Here is a 16503-nt window from a genome sequence, read left to right on the forward strand (position 1 = left end):
GGCTTCATCTACATTACCAAGTCATACAGACTGATAGGAACACATTTGTAGTGCAAAACAGTTGGTACTAAGGATTTGGAGTCTGCATTAACATTTTAAAGAAGGATTTTTTTCAGGCTATTTCTAGTCTGGTCCAATGGACTGAATGTTTACTATTGGTTGGAGTACATCAGATGCACTCATAGAGCACATCTTGCAGTTTAGTTTCATTCAAAAGCTCCAACAAAATTCAAAATCATGAGCTAAAGCGTGAGCAAGAAAATTTACTTGGAAACCATGCTCCTAACCCAAATGAAAACATTAATGAACACATTCCCCTCATGTTATTTATGGAAACAAACTAAACTTCCCCCCCTCCCACCCCAGTATTTATTTATTTGTTTGTTTATTTAAACACTTAGTATATATATATATATGTGTATCTAGGGGTTTTTGTGTCTAGGTTTTTTGGGGGTTTCTTTGTTTGTTTTTTTTTGGGGGGGGGGTTGTTTGTTTGTTTTGTTTTGTTTTTTTATTTTTTATTTCTTTTCGGTTTTATTCACAAATAACAGTTCCAGGAAATGTTTCACATGTTCCTTATGTGTGCTGATGATTCAGCCTGAGATAACCATTATCAAAGTACAAGTAGAGCAGAAAACATTAAACAATCAGGAATGGAAGTCACACAATGTTCAGAGTACTGAGGAGTACAGTTATTAAATGTAAATCATTTTTCATTTATAAGTCAGCATACTGAAATAAGGACTTTATGGAAATTTTTTAAATGACATCTAATGGCTTTACAGAACCCTTAAGGTTTCTAATATTGTCATGTCTACAGTAAAGATTACTTTAATCTGCTTTCCCATTCAAAGTCACCTTGGGTATATGAAAGAATAACAATACGTATACACTTTTTGCCCAAATGTTGTCTCTCTTTCTTTCCTTCTTTATTTCATTCTTTCATGTTTTGGATTTTTTTTACTAGACTGTAAAGAAATATGGAGTGATTATAATTGGTATTTACAGAAAAAGCATGAATCTTCTAGACCTTTAGGCACCAGATATCTTATTTTTTATTTTTATTTAAATATTTTTAATCTGTGAATAATCCCAGTATATTTAGTAAACATTTTCATACTGCTATTTATACATTGCACACAAGGTATCCAGAAGACAATGTTCAGATTATATGCTGCTACAATTATGCTAGATGATATGGAGTTAGAGACATTATCTTGCATTATCCCAAATCCTTCCCAGTAATTTTGAGATATCCGTAAACACTTCAGAGAAAAAAAGGCACTGCAGTTGTTTGGGGATTTGCCGTTTTGGAAAGAGCCTCCCCAAAATGGCTTGGAGAAAGAAAAAGCATTATGCTTATTCCACCACTATTAAAATGTATTGTATCTGGGTTTTACAATTATTAAAATAAGTCTTCATTTAATTATAAATCAATAGGCAACAAAATCATAAAGATTTAAAAAATTACTATACCTAGCAGATTTTTCAGAGATGTTGATTAACTCAGTCTTAGAATTTTAGAAGAACTACACTGATGACCTTAAAATACATTTGAGCAAGACTTCTAAGCCTGTAATTATTCTTCTACTGACCAGGAACTCAGAGAAACCTTTATGCCGTATAGGACTATGGAACCAAGAATCAAAACTTGTTTCAGAGAAAGAAGATCTCCCACCATCTCCTGGTTTTATAGAAATATATCTCAATTCTTTCAATAGTGTTGTCACTTGGACCCCCTTCTCTGCATTTACCTTTCCCAACAAGCATCCTGCTTCAGAAGAAATATCTTTAGCTTCCTAGGGACTGCACAGGATTGGTATTTAGTATACAGAAAATTCAGACAATTTTCAGAATAAATAGTGGATTACAGTTTATGTAACTAAATTATTACATAGGAGACCATTCTAATAAGACCATTTCAACAAGAATTTTTTATCCAAATCACCTCTTCCATTTAATTATTTCTATTAGACTTTGTCAATTTTAAACTTGCATGATGTTTAAAAAATAGAGTGAGAAAATGACATCCAAAAATAGTGTTAATCTTGAGAATGAGGCTGTCAGTAACCATAAGTACGAAATAACTGGATTCTGCAAAGAGCATTACTCCAGCATGAGCATCATATGCCCACTAGTTGAACAAGAAATCTGATCTGTATTAATCCTAAACAGAGACTAACATTTCATCTTATTACCTATGCATGTAGGAGGATCAGGTTGCCAGAAGAATCGGTTATTCAGTTGCACACATGTAATTTTAGCCTGTCCTTGAAGTTGGTAGCCAGGGTCACATTGAAAGGTGGTAGTGTCTCCAGGCTCTCTGCTGTCTCCGTATCTAGTGCCATTCTGTGGTGTCCCAGGATCGTTACAGGTTGATGCAATAGAAGCTGTAAGAGAATGATGAAATAAAGCTTTAAGGTGTAGATAGTAAACATCCATAATTAAAAGCACAATATTTTTACAAGAGCATTCCAACCAGAGGCAATATTATTTACTCATCAGTTAATATAGGAAGGAATTTTGTTTCTTTATTTTTATGAGAATCTGCCCACTGAGATACATCTTGATTATGTTGGCTTCCTGCCAGTTTCCTTAGTATAAAATATGGCCTGAGAGGAAACAAACGCAAGCTTTTCTTTCTTTTTATTTCCCTCTTCTTTTTTTTTTCTTCTTGGCGGGGGGGTGTCCAGTTAATGCATCAAAAAAGCTAGTAACTCCTTTTTTCACTTTAACGTTCTGGTTATCAAAACAAATTTCTTTATGCACTTTGACGCCTTTTGCGCAATAGGGTAAGTACCATAATATAAATAACATTGTTTTATAGTCTTAATATCCTGCAGCATGCAAATGTTATGTTTACCCAGCTGGCTGAATGAAATAGCAGTTTTATGTAGCCCTGAAGTTCCCATTTCAGGGGCAAGCAACAACTTTCTTAGAGTACACTCAAACTGAATCTAAGCAAAATATCTCACCTATGTTCAGTGTCCTGAGTTTGGATATGGATTGTGCTTTGTAAAAAAATAAATTAATTAAAAAAAGCAATGTTAAACTGAGGAGAACAACCAGTATGGTATGACTTAAAGCAAGGAATCATCCAGAAAGTGGATACACAAATCTACATCCACTATGGATTTGTGGAAGGTGCCAGGTCTCTTCTACTGGCTTCAGGTATTCAACATCCTGAGCTGCAGTAAACATTGCAGTCTTCCCAAGGAAAGAAGGTCCCGTCTCTGGAGACTACTGTCCCTAAATCACTGAATCACATTATTTCCTACCACTCCAGGCTGCTCCACCCAAACATGTCTTTTTCAAAGAACTCACCACAATTGTGAGCAAAAGCCAAAATAAGAAGTCACAAACCCAGTGTCACAATCACCATTAATGATAATGGTGTGTATCTACAAGTCCCTCTACCACTTTCACCATCTTCATTCAACCAAGTTTAAATTTCTTAAATCCAGCCACAGACTTTAAAAAAACTGCTACACTACACCCTTCTGCTCATCTCCGGTACTGCAAGGGAAAATCCTTGAAAAACGTAAAAAATCAATATTAAATTATTGGTTTTTTTTCTAATATGAACTATGTATACTTTCTTGTGTGCTCATGCATCAGACAACTGATTCATTCTTAAACTGATTAACAACCATCTCAACTGTACATCTGATGTCTTTTCAAGATGTACTTTTGCTCTGATGTCTGCAAAACATGATCAGACCAATAAGGAGCATTCAGAGAAAAACTGATGTCATTTATTAAAAGCATATGTGCTATTGTTAGAACTGGTTTTTACCACTTTGTTGGCTGATGAGCTAATGTTATTGTTACTTATCATATTTGGTTGTGCCATTCTCCAACACTCTCTGGGAAAGCAGTAACTATGTCTTTCTGTATTTTGAACAGTATGTAGTGCTTCAAGTACCTGAGTTTTAGGACAGCGTTACAAATTACAGGCCCAAAAGACTAAGAACATAAAATATTATTTCTTTATGCTTGATAATCACTTTCTATTGTTTTGAATAGAGGGGCACAGTCTCCTCCATATCCCCTATAAATGATGTGTGTTAGTGATAACAGCCCATCCTTCCTGCTCTATTTTTTGGGGTGGTTGGGGTTTTTTTCATGTTTTCTGTTTCATTCCCAGGAAACATTAATATTTCATTAAAATGATTTTGTTAGCTCATTTCAAATGGTATACCCCAAGGGCTTGCGTAAGATAAAAGAGCTCCACCACTACCACCACTATGTAATCTTTGTGACCATAATGTGCAGGTAATCCATTTTCCATATTAATAACTGCATCTACTGCTTCTGTCCACACCAAAATATTATGCCACTATAAGAAACAGCAAGAGCAACTAAACATTTGCAAAACTGAAACAGTTACCAAGTTGTACAACTGGAAAACTTTTTTTTTCCCTGTTGTAAATTTTCAGGAGACAGAAAGGTTGAAAAAAGAATGAGCACAATGAGAAACAAACATTTCACATTCATAAAATGGTTTTATGCATGTTCTAGCAAATAGGTGGTTACTTAGACAAACCACAGAAACCATAAAGCATCTCTATGTAAGAATTCATGGGTTATGATAATTAACACATTACAAACACAGGAGCTTTGTTTAACTTTTTGTTATTCATATTTTTTCCTCCTTGTTTCCATTCCAAAATAGTACATATCATACCTTTGGATGGTTCCTCTGTCTAAATGAAGTAAAAGACATGGCAGGTTATTTTAACAGTGGTGGACTTTTTTCCACCAGAATTTATAAGTGTCAATCCAAGAATTAAAGGAACGGCTGTCACTACTAATGAGTACTGTGTAAGCATTCCCCAGGCACCACTCTGACAATTTACCTGACATCCTATATTAGTGCAGTTTACTAAATGTATACTTGGCCACAGGGGAAGGAAAGCATAGTCATGACCTCAGAGAAGTTATTTCTTATTTGACAGACAGTAACAGCTCTAAAAAATGGATCAGTATAGTGCATATCTGTTAAAGAATCATAATTCTTTTGAGTAAACGGGCATAAGCCCATTTCTGTCATTAATTTGTATCTTTTTTCCAACAAATTTCTGAATATCTTCATTTTCTCCTTAAAACTTATGCAATATAATATCTCAGCAAACATTTTTTTCCCATTTTGATTGTCAAGTATGCACCCATTATGAACTGATGCCTTTTAATATTCATTTCACTGTTAATCTCTATTTCTTATACACAAAGTTATAAATTTTAAAAACAATCACAGATGTTTTATAAGCACCAGAATGGTTTTTACACTTTTGTTCTTGCAGCCTCAGAAGTTACTTTATGTATGTGAAACTAACAACCTTTTTATCATGCCAAATACACTCAATCCTAATTAAACAAAACACCAGACATTTAAGCACTGATGTGTCATCTAGTAAAGTGAACATTTAGACAGACTGTCAACTTTTCAACTTGTCTCCTTTCCAAGTTGTTTTACTTCTCAAGATCCCCATGAGGTTCTGTAACTGCATGAAAATTACAAGTCTACTATTGCTTCATTTGGTATTGTGCAAATATCTAAAGGGTATAGAGGTTATATGCATTGATAAGTAATCCAGACATTAAAAATCACCAGTTCTGTTGTCATTGCTCTTCTTTTATAACAGGCTCTTTTCTTCTCAGCCGTTACACTGATATATAGACACACAATTAATATCTAGCTTACATACATATGAGAAGGGCCGTGTTCATGCTGTGATGTAACATTGCCATATGCAATTTTCTAAAAAACCTGATGAATTCAGAAACTTGAAGCTGAACACAATTAAAACATATATGCTGTAAAGCAGGGAAAGCAATAACTGCGTTCTAGACTCAAGGGTGCTAAACCAAACCAAATTCCATAGTTAGACTTTTTAGAAATGACTGAGAAAAATTAAGTGCCTAAAATGGCATAGCAAGGACGGAGGATTTGAATTCCATTAAGCTGGAAAGGAACTAAATGGCTGCTTCTCAGTTCTTGCACATGTGTTGTAAGCAGTAAGCTACATGATACTCAGTGGGTTATAGAGTAATACTCTGTACAGATTTCCCGTCTCTTACTATCTCACCTGCTCGGACTGGAACAGGCTTCTGTGTATATAAAAGATGGAACTAGAGGTACATGCCAGAAGAATGGGCAGCTGGGAAAACCACAAATTGCTAGGGAGTTTTCAGACCTCCATATGTTGGCAGCCACTGTGTTAAGCCTCTGTTTTTAATTTAATAATCTTCCAGAATCCCATTTTAGAGCTTATTTGGGATTTGGCCCCAAATTACATTTTCAAAGTTGATTTAAAACTTCACTGAAAATCAATAGGAGACTGGTTTTTTTAGAATATGACACACTGTATTTGTGTGTCTGTAGCCTTGTGAGCAACATGTTAGATTTGTGCCTGATTTGTCTTTCACCTGAAGGACGCTTCTTTTTTTTATCAGTTTGTTTAGCCTGTAATCTATTGTAGCTTGAGAAAAGAAACACATCACCTTCATCAATATCGTGTTCACTATGTCTATGGTAAATAATCACATACGCTACTTGCTGTAGTGTTGTGCTGCAGACACTCTATTTTTTCCTACTCCACGTGGTTATAATAATAATAAAGGTTTTTCAGGAGTTAGGCTCATAAATTGCAGGCAATGCACAAGCTTCCCCTGTCTAGTGTATTATGCTTGCACAATAGGTTTGAGAGTGTTTTGGCATATCAAAGCTGAGACATTGTACATAGGATTTGCAGTGATTTCAGACTAACAAACATTTCCAAATGTGAAAAAATAGTGTATGCTCTCTAAAAAGTATCTCATGTAATATAGGTAAATGTACAGACCAAGAACTGTGCAAATTAGCATCAACCACATATTTAAATGTCTTGTATTGTCCAAGAATGTAAAGAAAAAAGAAACTCAAATGCTAATGCAGCCTCTTTCATTAAGTCTGAAGTACAAAAGCTCAGGAGTTTAGACATAACCACCAAAGTAACCTACAAGATTAATTTCTGCTCAGTTCCACAGGAAGGGAATGAAGAACTGCTACCCACAATGAAACTGAGGCTGCCTTGCCCAGGCCATGGATTAGACAATGGATAGTAATGCTATGACACATAGCATTCCTACCCATCATCTAATTCATTAGCATGAAACTGTGTTATTTTGAGCATGCAATGCAACATTTATAGCATCATAGAAAGCAAGACAAGAGACAGAACTGCAAAATGATTAGGTTAGGTTTTAAAAGGGAATCTTGAATTGTTGTGTCCTTTTATTTATTTCAACATGGGATGTCTTAATGGATTTCATTTTCTTTGAACTCAAAATTTAGTAAGTAAGACAAATATATGATTATACAAGTGTAAATTTCTTTTAAAATATATTTTTGTGCTAATCCCCTTTTCTTGATAATTTAATTGTGAATCAAACTGGAATAATTGCATGACAAATCCTAGCAACGAAGATTCTGTCATGGAAATGCTTATACTACTTAGGTGTAGTAGCTCAGGCCATTTGGCAAGCGATTAAAAGTTATCTCAGCAATAAAAGAACAATTTACAAGACAACAGTACTCGTAACAGTTTGAGATAGGTGACACAGTTACTGTAAAAATTGCTGTAGACAAACAAATGATCAAATGGAATTGCAAAACTGGACAGAAGCAGGCATCATTGCTTAAACAGATTTGTCAGATTAAGCCCAGTGTCATTAGAACTATGGAACACGGAACTGCTGATGCTTAAGCTCTTGTCAGAGGAAGTAAGATATCAACAGATGTGTCAACATCAGACACAATAATTTCCAAATAATTGTTCTAATTAACTGGTTGGTATAAGTTGTTTATTTTTATTATCATAATTGATGACTTGTTAAGATAAAGATTTAGTCAGGCATCTTTACTCATCATTGCTTATATCTGCATTTACTTCAAGAGCAAATTTTAAAAATATTGGGAGAGCAAGCAAACAACAGAAAAAAAAATGGACTAAACCAACTATAGAAGTACCTTAATTTTGTATCTTTGCTTTTAATAAAATGAGTGTTCTTCTAATAACATAGAAATATTTCAAAGAAATTAAGAAAAAACTCTTTGCTACTCTATTAACTTTTTGCCAGTTCTTCTGTACTAGCAAAAAAAAAGATAACCTTTCTGTTCTCATGAAAGCAGAGATAGCTATATTGTTAATTAAAGTGTATGCTTACAGAATACTATGACTAGGAGAAATTAACAATGCCATAGAACCAGAGGTAGGCATAGAAAATGATCACAGATTGGCCTGACTCTAGAAAAGCCAGACATTTCCAAAAATGTTTTTTCTATTTTAAGAGTGCAAATAATCCTTTGATGTATTATAGCCTTGAGGAGCAAAATCTATGAAACCAGCTGAGGAACTATGAATGCATTATTTAGTTTAAGAAAAGGATACAGTTCTCTTTAAGTTGCAACAGCTGAGAATTTAGTTCAAGAAAAAAGGTTAGACTGTAAAGGTAGAACTACTATTAGGTATTGTTAAAATAAGGCTGTCTGAGTCTGTAAGAATGATAATGCGACTAGCAACTGCCAGTGCTGTTCCTATCGTCTGCCACTTCTATTGGTTTTGTTAAATATCAAGAAATGAGTTATATGGTTAGATATAAACAAGCTCTCAATAAAATAAGCTTCAGGTCAATAAAAGCAATGGACCATCCGCTAGCATGGGGTTCAGGTGCTTTCAGGAGTCTAGAGTAGCTGAAGATTAAACATTCAGGGCAAGATTGATCTGCTTCAACATAGGTGGCTAGTCTCATTCGAGATGCCTTACAATATCCAAGGTATCTGCACAAGACTGGAAAATATGACCAACGACTTATGGGGGTGTGACCTTCTGTACTGGCAGATGGAGATTAGCCAGGATACCTTACGGCATATCAAAGGGAAGTAGACACCTGTAAAAAGACAGGTAGGATTCATTTCACCTGCCCTTAGATGTCCAGAGGTTTGAAATTTAGCATATGTCAGTACATCTAGACCTATAGCTGATAACAAGAAAAAGGCAACTTCAGAGGGAAATTTATCCCGTTTGCCTTAGACACATAGGACAGAATTAAGCTAGGTTAGAAAACTTATTTTTTGTGGTTAACTTAGGCAGGAAGTTTTTGCTGCCAGTAATTTTGTTTCTTTGGAATCAAGAAGCCAAATACCAAATTTGACTATACCCTTCTTGTGTTCACTTTTAGTATCATGACCAGAAAGAGTCGGTTGACATCCCTGACTTGTAATACATAGTTTAAATGTATTTAACCCCAAGAGTAAAGGTCAATTTTGTACAATGAACTCCATTTTTTGTCCTTTTATGCATGATTAAATGGTAATTAAGTTTTAATGAAAAGCATTAGACTGATTACAATTAACATAATCACTCTTGTCAGTTCGTGTCCTCATGCTCTACATGCTGAGCTGAGTGGGCAAGACAAGGCACTTTTAATAGTGTTCAAACATTTTGTAACCTTCAGCCACTTATATTTTTCCATTAAAAATACCTCTAATTACATTTACAATCAACAGTAAGTAATTTATAGGTGATATTTTCTGATCTACCTCATACTATCCTTTCACAGCACCTCTTTTTTAGGCAGATGCAGTAAGGACATTCTAGACTGCAAAGTAGAGAAAGTAATCAGCACATTCAGAGCACAGTGAAACAAATTCTCCAGCTAAAAGTTAGCACTTGAATGTTTTGTCTTTAAGCTGTTGTTCTGACCTGATACTCTCAGATGTACATCCTTTGTATGATCCCTTAAGTGGATATTCACTGACATAGACACTCTTCCCAATTGCATAGTCCAATACAGAAATTGCATGTCTAAGAAGTCCAGATTATTGAAAGTTTTCCAAACCTGTGCAATTATGCACCTGAAGTTTACTTCTTGGACTGTAATTAATATTTAAATAAAATATACTCATTAATAAATGCAACACTTGAAAATCCTTCTAGTGACACAAAGACACAAAACTTGAGCAGTCACCTTCACAGAACTTGTAATAAAACATCTACATCTTCTGCAATTAGCAGAAAAAAGTTCAAGCAACTCAAGACTTCTATTCATTGAGTTACAAACCACTAAAGTAGTGAAATGTCAATATTCTGTGCAGCTTTGCTATAAACTGGCCTACAGTTTGAACACACGATGAATACTAAAGCATGCAAAGATTCTCACTTAGCCATAGATTACTTAGTTTAAATCCTTTACAGATCAAGGCCATAGTGGTCTGCCCATTGCCTCAAGAAGACTAAATAAATGAAGCTCTGATTTTTAGATGAAATTATTTAACATTTACTTTAACATATTCCTTAAATCATATTTTTTACTCCTTACAATTAAAAAATTAATAAAACATTCCACTTGTCAAGCAGGGTGAATGAAACTTTAATATCATTTTCCCTTTACTTGAGCTAAGGCATTCAGTTCTTCACCACTAATTGCAGTAAGACATACTCTGCAATTGCCAGCATGATCACTGAGTGCATCCATCTAAGTTCTTCACCCTTAAAGCATTAAATTGTCTCCTACTTACTATAAGTATCACTGAAGGTCAAAGAATATGTTAACAAATCTAACTGCTTAAACATTTTCCTCCTTTCAAAATTTGTGCATAAACTTGTAAATATTTTCATATAATACAACATAAAATGTGTTTTCTAACCCTAACAGAGCAAAAAACCCCCTTCATTTCCACAAATGTAAAATTTAACTTTTTTCAAACAACATGAAAAGCAGCATATTATATATATAGTACACCAGTCAGAAATTCTAGAAATGTTTATTCTGCTCTTCGTCTTTAATTTATTTTGCATACTTTTAACTAGGTACCTTAGGGCTGATGAAAGAGCCTGTGGTTTGGGGGGGTAAAGCATTCAGAAAAATCAAGCAAAATGAAGTAAATGGGTAAATGTAAAAAGCATTATTTAGAGACCAGGAAACCCCCAAAGTACACTTCCTCATGCAAATAATAATAACTGAAAGCTTAATAGTGCCCTTTACTTCTGAATGACAGAGAAGGTTTTAAATAATACTCCTACTCTCACACATTTTATTAATTCATAATTTTACTATGTTCCTGAGGAGAAATACACTTACATACATTATATCTAGATATATAAGGATGCAACAACTGAGTGAAAGACAATGATACAGTCTCCCTGAAGTCCTACCCTCAGTCTCTAACATTTCAGTCATAGTATCATAGAAAAACTCCACATACGCAGTTTTACAATATTGATCACTTGTACAATATCAATCACAGCTCCTCGGTATACAGAGGTGATTTCACTTTAGACCTAAAGATGAATTTGATTAGTTAAATAGTAAATTTTAAAATGTATTTCAATATGGTAAGATATATTTTCTTCCTCAGTTTAACATTAACAGTGGTTAAGGTCATAAAAATGATGCATAATGCAACCAATGCTGTGAGAAAAAAAACCCCAAACATAAAGACTAAACACAGAATAATATATTATTAGGTAGCACTGGCAGGAACATTTAAAACTGTCAGTGCAGCAGAAAACTTATCTATGTACGAACCTATTTTTACTTGTTAAATAGTGCTAATTAGATAATGCTAGACATGTGATTGCTGTACAAAACAAGGAATAAGAAAACTTAAACATTCAAAGCAAATCCAAAAATTCTCCTTAGTCATAGCTATTTGCATAAATATATAAAATAATTAAAATAATAGAATCTCTTTTTTTTAAAGACTGAGGAAGTTGAAAGATGAGAAACAGTTAATGTATATAAGAATAATACATATAAATAATGCATATAATTCTTGTATTTAAGATGAAAAAAATATTTACATACTTGAAAACTGAATGGAGAAGCCTGATTTGCTGATGAAGAAATCACTGTCAAATTGTAATGTTAATGAGTTGAAAGTACTGTGAATATCCTCTGGAAGGGCTGAGCCACTCCATTCTTTCAGAAGTATGCTGCTTTCAATAGGCCCATCCCATACCTTCAAGATGTCATGAGCAACCTCAGTGTCAAAAACAATAAAATGCAGACTGCAAAGAGAAAATAAAGCAGTGCACATTACTCATTACACACAAATACACAAAACTCCATGCAATCATTCCCAAACTGTACTTAGTTTTGAGATGGTGTTTAGGACTGAAGCAGGGCTGCTGGTCCTGCAGAGTTATCCATTTTTCCTGTTGGATGAGCTGATCTTGTAAGAGAGATGCTACTCTGTTCTATAAATGCCTGAATTACAGAAAACACCATTACAGGGCATACAGTACTTGTTCTATAAGCTAACATTTTTGTGATAGATATTTTAAGGGATAAGAACTATGATGTCATCAAAGATTTCCTCACTATTCAAATGACAATACCAAGAACATGGATTGGCTTGAATTACATGCAATTGAAAAAAAGCAGCAGCTACTGGACAGCATACATAGCACAGGAAATTCTGTCAGCATGGCATTTTCTTTCCTATACAAAACCAGAAAACATGCTATCCTATCTTTGCCTTATGCCAAAATACATAAAATATAAAATTGTATTATAATGGAATAATCTGTATTTATCTCCAGATGAAGCGTTAGATTTAGAAAGGTGTTCAAGAATGTTATAAGTCAAAATATGTGCACTGACTTCAAGTGCTGTCTGTTTGCATTTTTAACATTGAAGAAATCTAATAGATAAGTATCAAAACTTTTTTGTTTCAAATAGTTGCGTGATGATATTTCTTCATTACATTTGTCATTAATTGGAAATCATTAATTTGAAAATTGTCATTTAAATGTAAATGATGCATTGAAATCACCTATAATGGAGTGAACTCATTATTTGGCTTAGTGAAACAGGATTACTAAAAATAAAAAAGGAAGTAAACCTCTCAGTGAGTAACTTGCCATTTGCTTATATTGTTTTGTCCATTTAATTTTAAAAAGTAGTAATTTTCATTTAAGTGATCAGTTAAAACTATTGTCCACATAAACTGAATAATGAAACAGCTTACCATTTGCTAACTTTTTGCTCTAAATAAATAAATAGCTAATATTCTGAAGTAACACATTAACTGGAAATCACATACTTCTGTCACTAGAGTATAAAACTAATGTATGTTGCATATCATTAAATATATTAGTACCAATAAATTATTTTAAAATTACAGAAATTAAGATTATCTATCTTGATTAGAAGTTAAATGTTTTTATTACATTCTAGCTTTCACAGCAACTTCCTGTTCGGAGTGGACAAACTAGATTGAATATTGAATATAACTTGTCATTTCAAAGTTTTTGAACCTGTATGTTACTGCAGCAAAACTGAGCTGAAAGAGTCTTTAAATATTGGTATTCCTTCACTTAGCTATTCAACAACAGCAAAGTATGATAGTCTTTCTTGTCAGTATGTCAAACTGATGAGGAAAAACTGTTTTAAAAGTTCTTATTGTATTACTAATTTCCTTCTGCCTGAGTTCTTGAATCCTTCCATCATCTTTCCATAAATCATTATAGAAATAAAAGCTCTAGATTCCATCATTCAGTTCTTGGCATGCACCTTTATTTCGTGGTAGTCACCAGTTGTGTCTTCCTCATTTTCTGCATTCTTCTAATTTCTTACCTTTTCTGTTATGCTGCCTACTCTATGTGGAGAAATCTTCCAGTCCTTATCTATAAAGCATTCTCTCAGTCCTGTACACACCTATTATTAAAATCTCATTATTTTCCTCAAATTTGATTGTTTCCAATGTCTTCTGAGATGTTGCTGGTCTTATTATTCAAATGATTATGGGGAAAAAGTCTGATACTTACATAATTCAAAATGTTATATATGTTAATAATGATATAACGGAAGAGAGCAGGAATAGAAAATGAAAACCCTGCAGAGTTGTATATAAAGCTTTATAGCAGTAATCTTCTCTGCTGCTGCTGTTCATTGTCAAATCCTCACCAGATCAAAGCATTCACGACAAAAAGACAGTTCCTAATAGATATCCATTGGGGTCCAAGATGCCTGATGTCTAAGCACTCCTGACAGACTCAAGAACTTTACAGCTGCTTGAGGTAATGTATTTAAGAAATAGTGTTGAATAATTATATTTGATTTAAAACACATTATTACATTGAATGTGACAGTAAAACATAAAAGAATGGCATTACAGTGACTCAAGGCACTATTTACAGCTGTATTGGGTCTGGCTGAGATGGAGTTAATTTTCCCTATAGCAGCCCTCGTAGTGCTGTACTCTGTACTGGTAGCCAGAAAGGTGTTTTGGCTGCTGCCGAGCAGTGCTCGCACAGCATCAAGGCTGTCTCTCCAACATCCCCCTCACCAGTAGGCTGAGAGGAGGGGACACAGCCAGGACAGCTGACCCAAACTGACCAAAGGGACAGTCCAGACCATATGACATCTGCTCGGCAATAAAAGCTAAGAGAAAGGAGGAGGACAGGAGGCATGCGTTATTACGATGTTTGTCTTCCAGAACAACCACTACGCGTACTGAAGCCCTACTTCCCAGGAAGTGGCTGGACATCACCTGCTGATGGGAAGTAGAGAATAAATTTTTTGTTTTCCTTCGCTTCCATGCGTGGCCTTTGCTTTTGCTTTATTAAATTGCCTTTATCTTGATCCACGAGGGTTTTTTCAATCTTATTTTCTCCCCTCCCTGTCCTGCTGAGGAGGGGAGTGATAGAGCTGCTTGGTGGGCACCTGCCATCCAGTCAAGGTGAACCCACCACAACAGCTTGGCACTTTAGCTTGTTTACAGCTAGAAAAAGGCATAGCAGGGCACCACTCTACCACACTGAAGATTTATAGGCCGTATTATCTAATGGAATGCACAGTTCTGAATTAGGTGCCTAGATGTCCCCTACACAATTTAGATACCCAGGTTCCCTAGAGAAATGGCACTCATAAATGCCACCATGACAAACATCAACTTTATTAATGTAAGAAGGAGTTAATAAACAAAAAAATGTGTAGAGGAGTGTGAGAATGTAAGACATAGACTATAAATTATAAAATGCTGAAGTAAACAATAAATATTGAAATTAAGCATGTACCTTATTGTCTTTCCTGGATCTGCTTCGATAATCCAAGTGCAATGAAGATTGTTGTCATATGGTGCTGGGTAACCAGGGGACAAAATGCGCCCCGATGTAGCAGCATGAATTCGACCACCACACTCAGCTACAAAGTAAGGAAGGATTACATTTATTTTAACAAGACCATAGTATTTTGCACTTCCATTTTCTGTCCAATCCACATCTGTCTTCTGAAAAGGTAACAGAATGATCTAATATCTCTGAAGTAGTACACATACATACAAACCAGGACACGTACTGGAGTTAAAAATGCACATATAATGACCTCATTTCTACCTTGTTATAAAGCAAGAAACCATACTTCTGTGATTATGTTATTTTACCGACAGGAGTAGTTCAATATGAACTGAGATTACAAAAGCACAATTTTACCATCAGCAAGAGAGCAAAAATGCCTCAGAAATTTGCCATCTAACATGTTTGGCTTTTCTAAGTAACACTGAATGCTCAAGTTCAGACTTTACAGCATTGGGTTTTGTCATTAAAATCACCTTCTCTGTTGTTCTAATGTCAAAATGCCTTTAGTTTAATGCTTTCAAGATACTTCTGTAGAACTTCAAGTTTAAGTACATCAAAAAGCAGTTAGGTATTGCCTAGTAATTTCCTTTAGTATTTAAAAATTTAAATGCCATATGCCTACAAAGTGAGAGAGTAAATCAGAAAACTATGATTTGAAAGTATGCAGTGTCTGCTTTAAAACACTTTTATTATCAATGCTATCTTAAATTTGTCGAGAGACCAACTGCAGTGCTAAGCATCCAGAATCAAATGATTCTTATGTTGCTTGTTTAGAGCATCATGCTGTTGTCTGGCCAGTATAAAGATGCACTCTGATGAAACCAGAACTGTGTAACAGTCAGGTGCCACCAAACCAAAAAAGGATCAGTAACTCTTCAGTTAAATGATGCACCTGAATTCCTACTTCATTTACAGTATTGCCTTACAAGTAGTGGTATTAAAAAATGCTACCATGGGGAACTCTTGAAGCACAGCTGTCCAGCAAGCATAGCATAGTGTAAGACAGAGATGATGAAAGAACCATGGCAGTTGGACCAAGTAATCTGTCAGCAACACTCCTAACAATTCTTACGCATGCCATGAAGTCACTGCTGACAACCAAACTGTTACCAGGAAGGAAGATAACAGTAGAGGAAACAAGATGACTGATTTACTTACCTATCCTGCTGGTTTGATCACTCAAAACACTACATATTATTTATGGAACCACAGCAGAAAGCTGCTTTAGTACATAATTTCTTCAAAGGTAACCTTTGCCCAAGATTTCAGTTAATTTTTATTATACGAGAAAGTTCAGAATGCAATAATCACTGTGGTAACTACAGATAAAGACTTATACAGTACTGTATTTACCAAAGAACTCAGGATAACTCAGTGA

At 34.7% G+C, this 16503-nt stretch overlaps 1 protein-coding gene across 1 annotated transcript in view; it reads right to left on the minus strand.

Annotated features, from left to right (window-relative positions):
• CSMD1 (CUB and Sushi multiple domains 1) overlaps positions 1-16503 on the minus strand; it is a 1222061-nt gene that overhangs the window by 224498 nt on the left and 981060 nt on the right. The window contains exons 25-27 of the mRNA XM_075049874.1: positions 15066-15192; positions 11851-12053; positions 2199-2390 (exon numbers count right to left, since the gene is read on the minus strand). Of these exons, the coding sequence (XP_074905975.1) occupies positions 2199-2390; positions 11851-12053; positions 15066-15192 (522 nt within the window). The remainder of the gene's footprint in view (positions 1-2198; positions 2391-11850; positions 12054-15065; positions 15193-16503) is intronic.

Source organism: Buteo buteo, chromosome 17 (assembly GCF_964188355.1).
Source record: "Buteo buteo chromosome 17, bButBut1.hap1.1, whole genome shotgun sequence".
Lineage (NCBI taxonomy): Eukaryota > Metazoa > Chordata > Aves > Accipitriformes > Accipitridae > Buteo > Buteo buteo.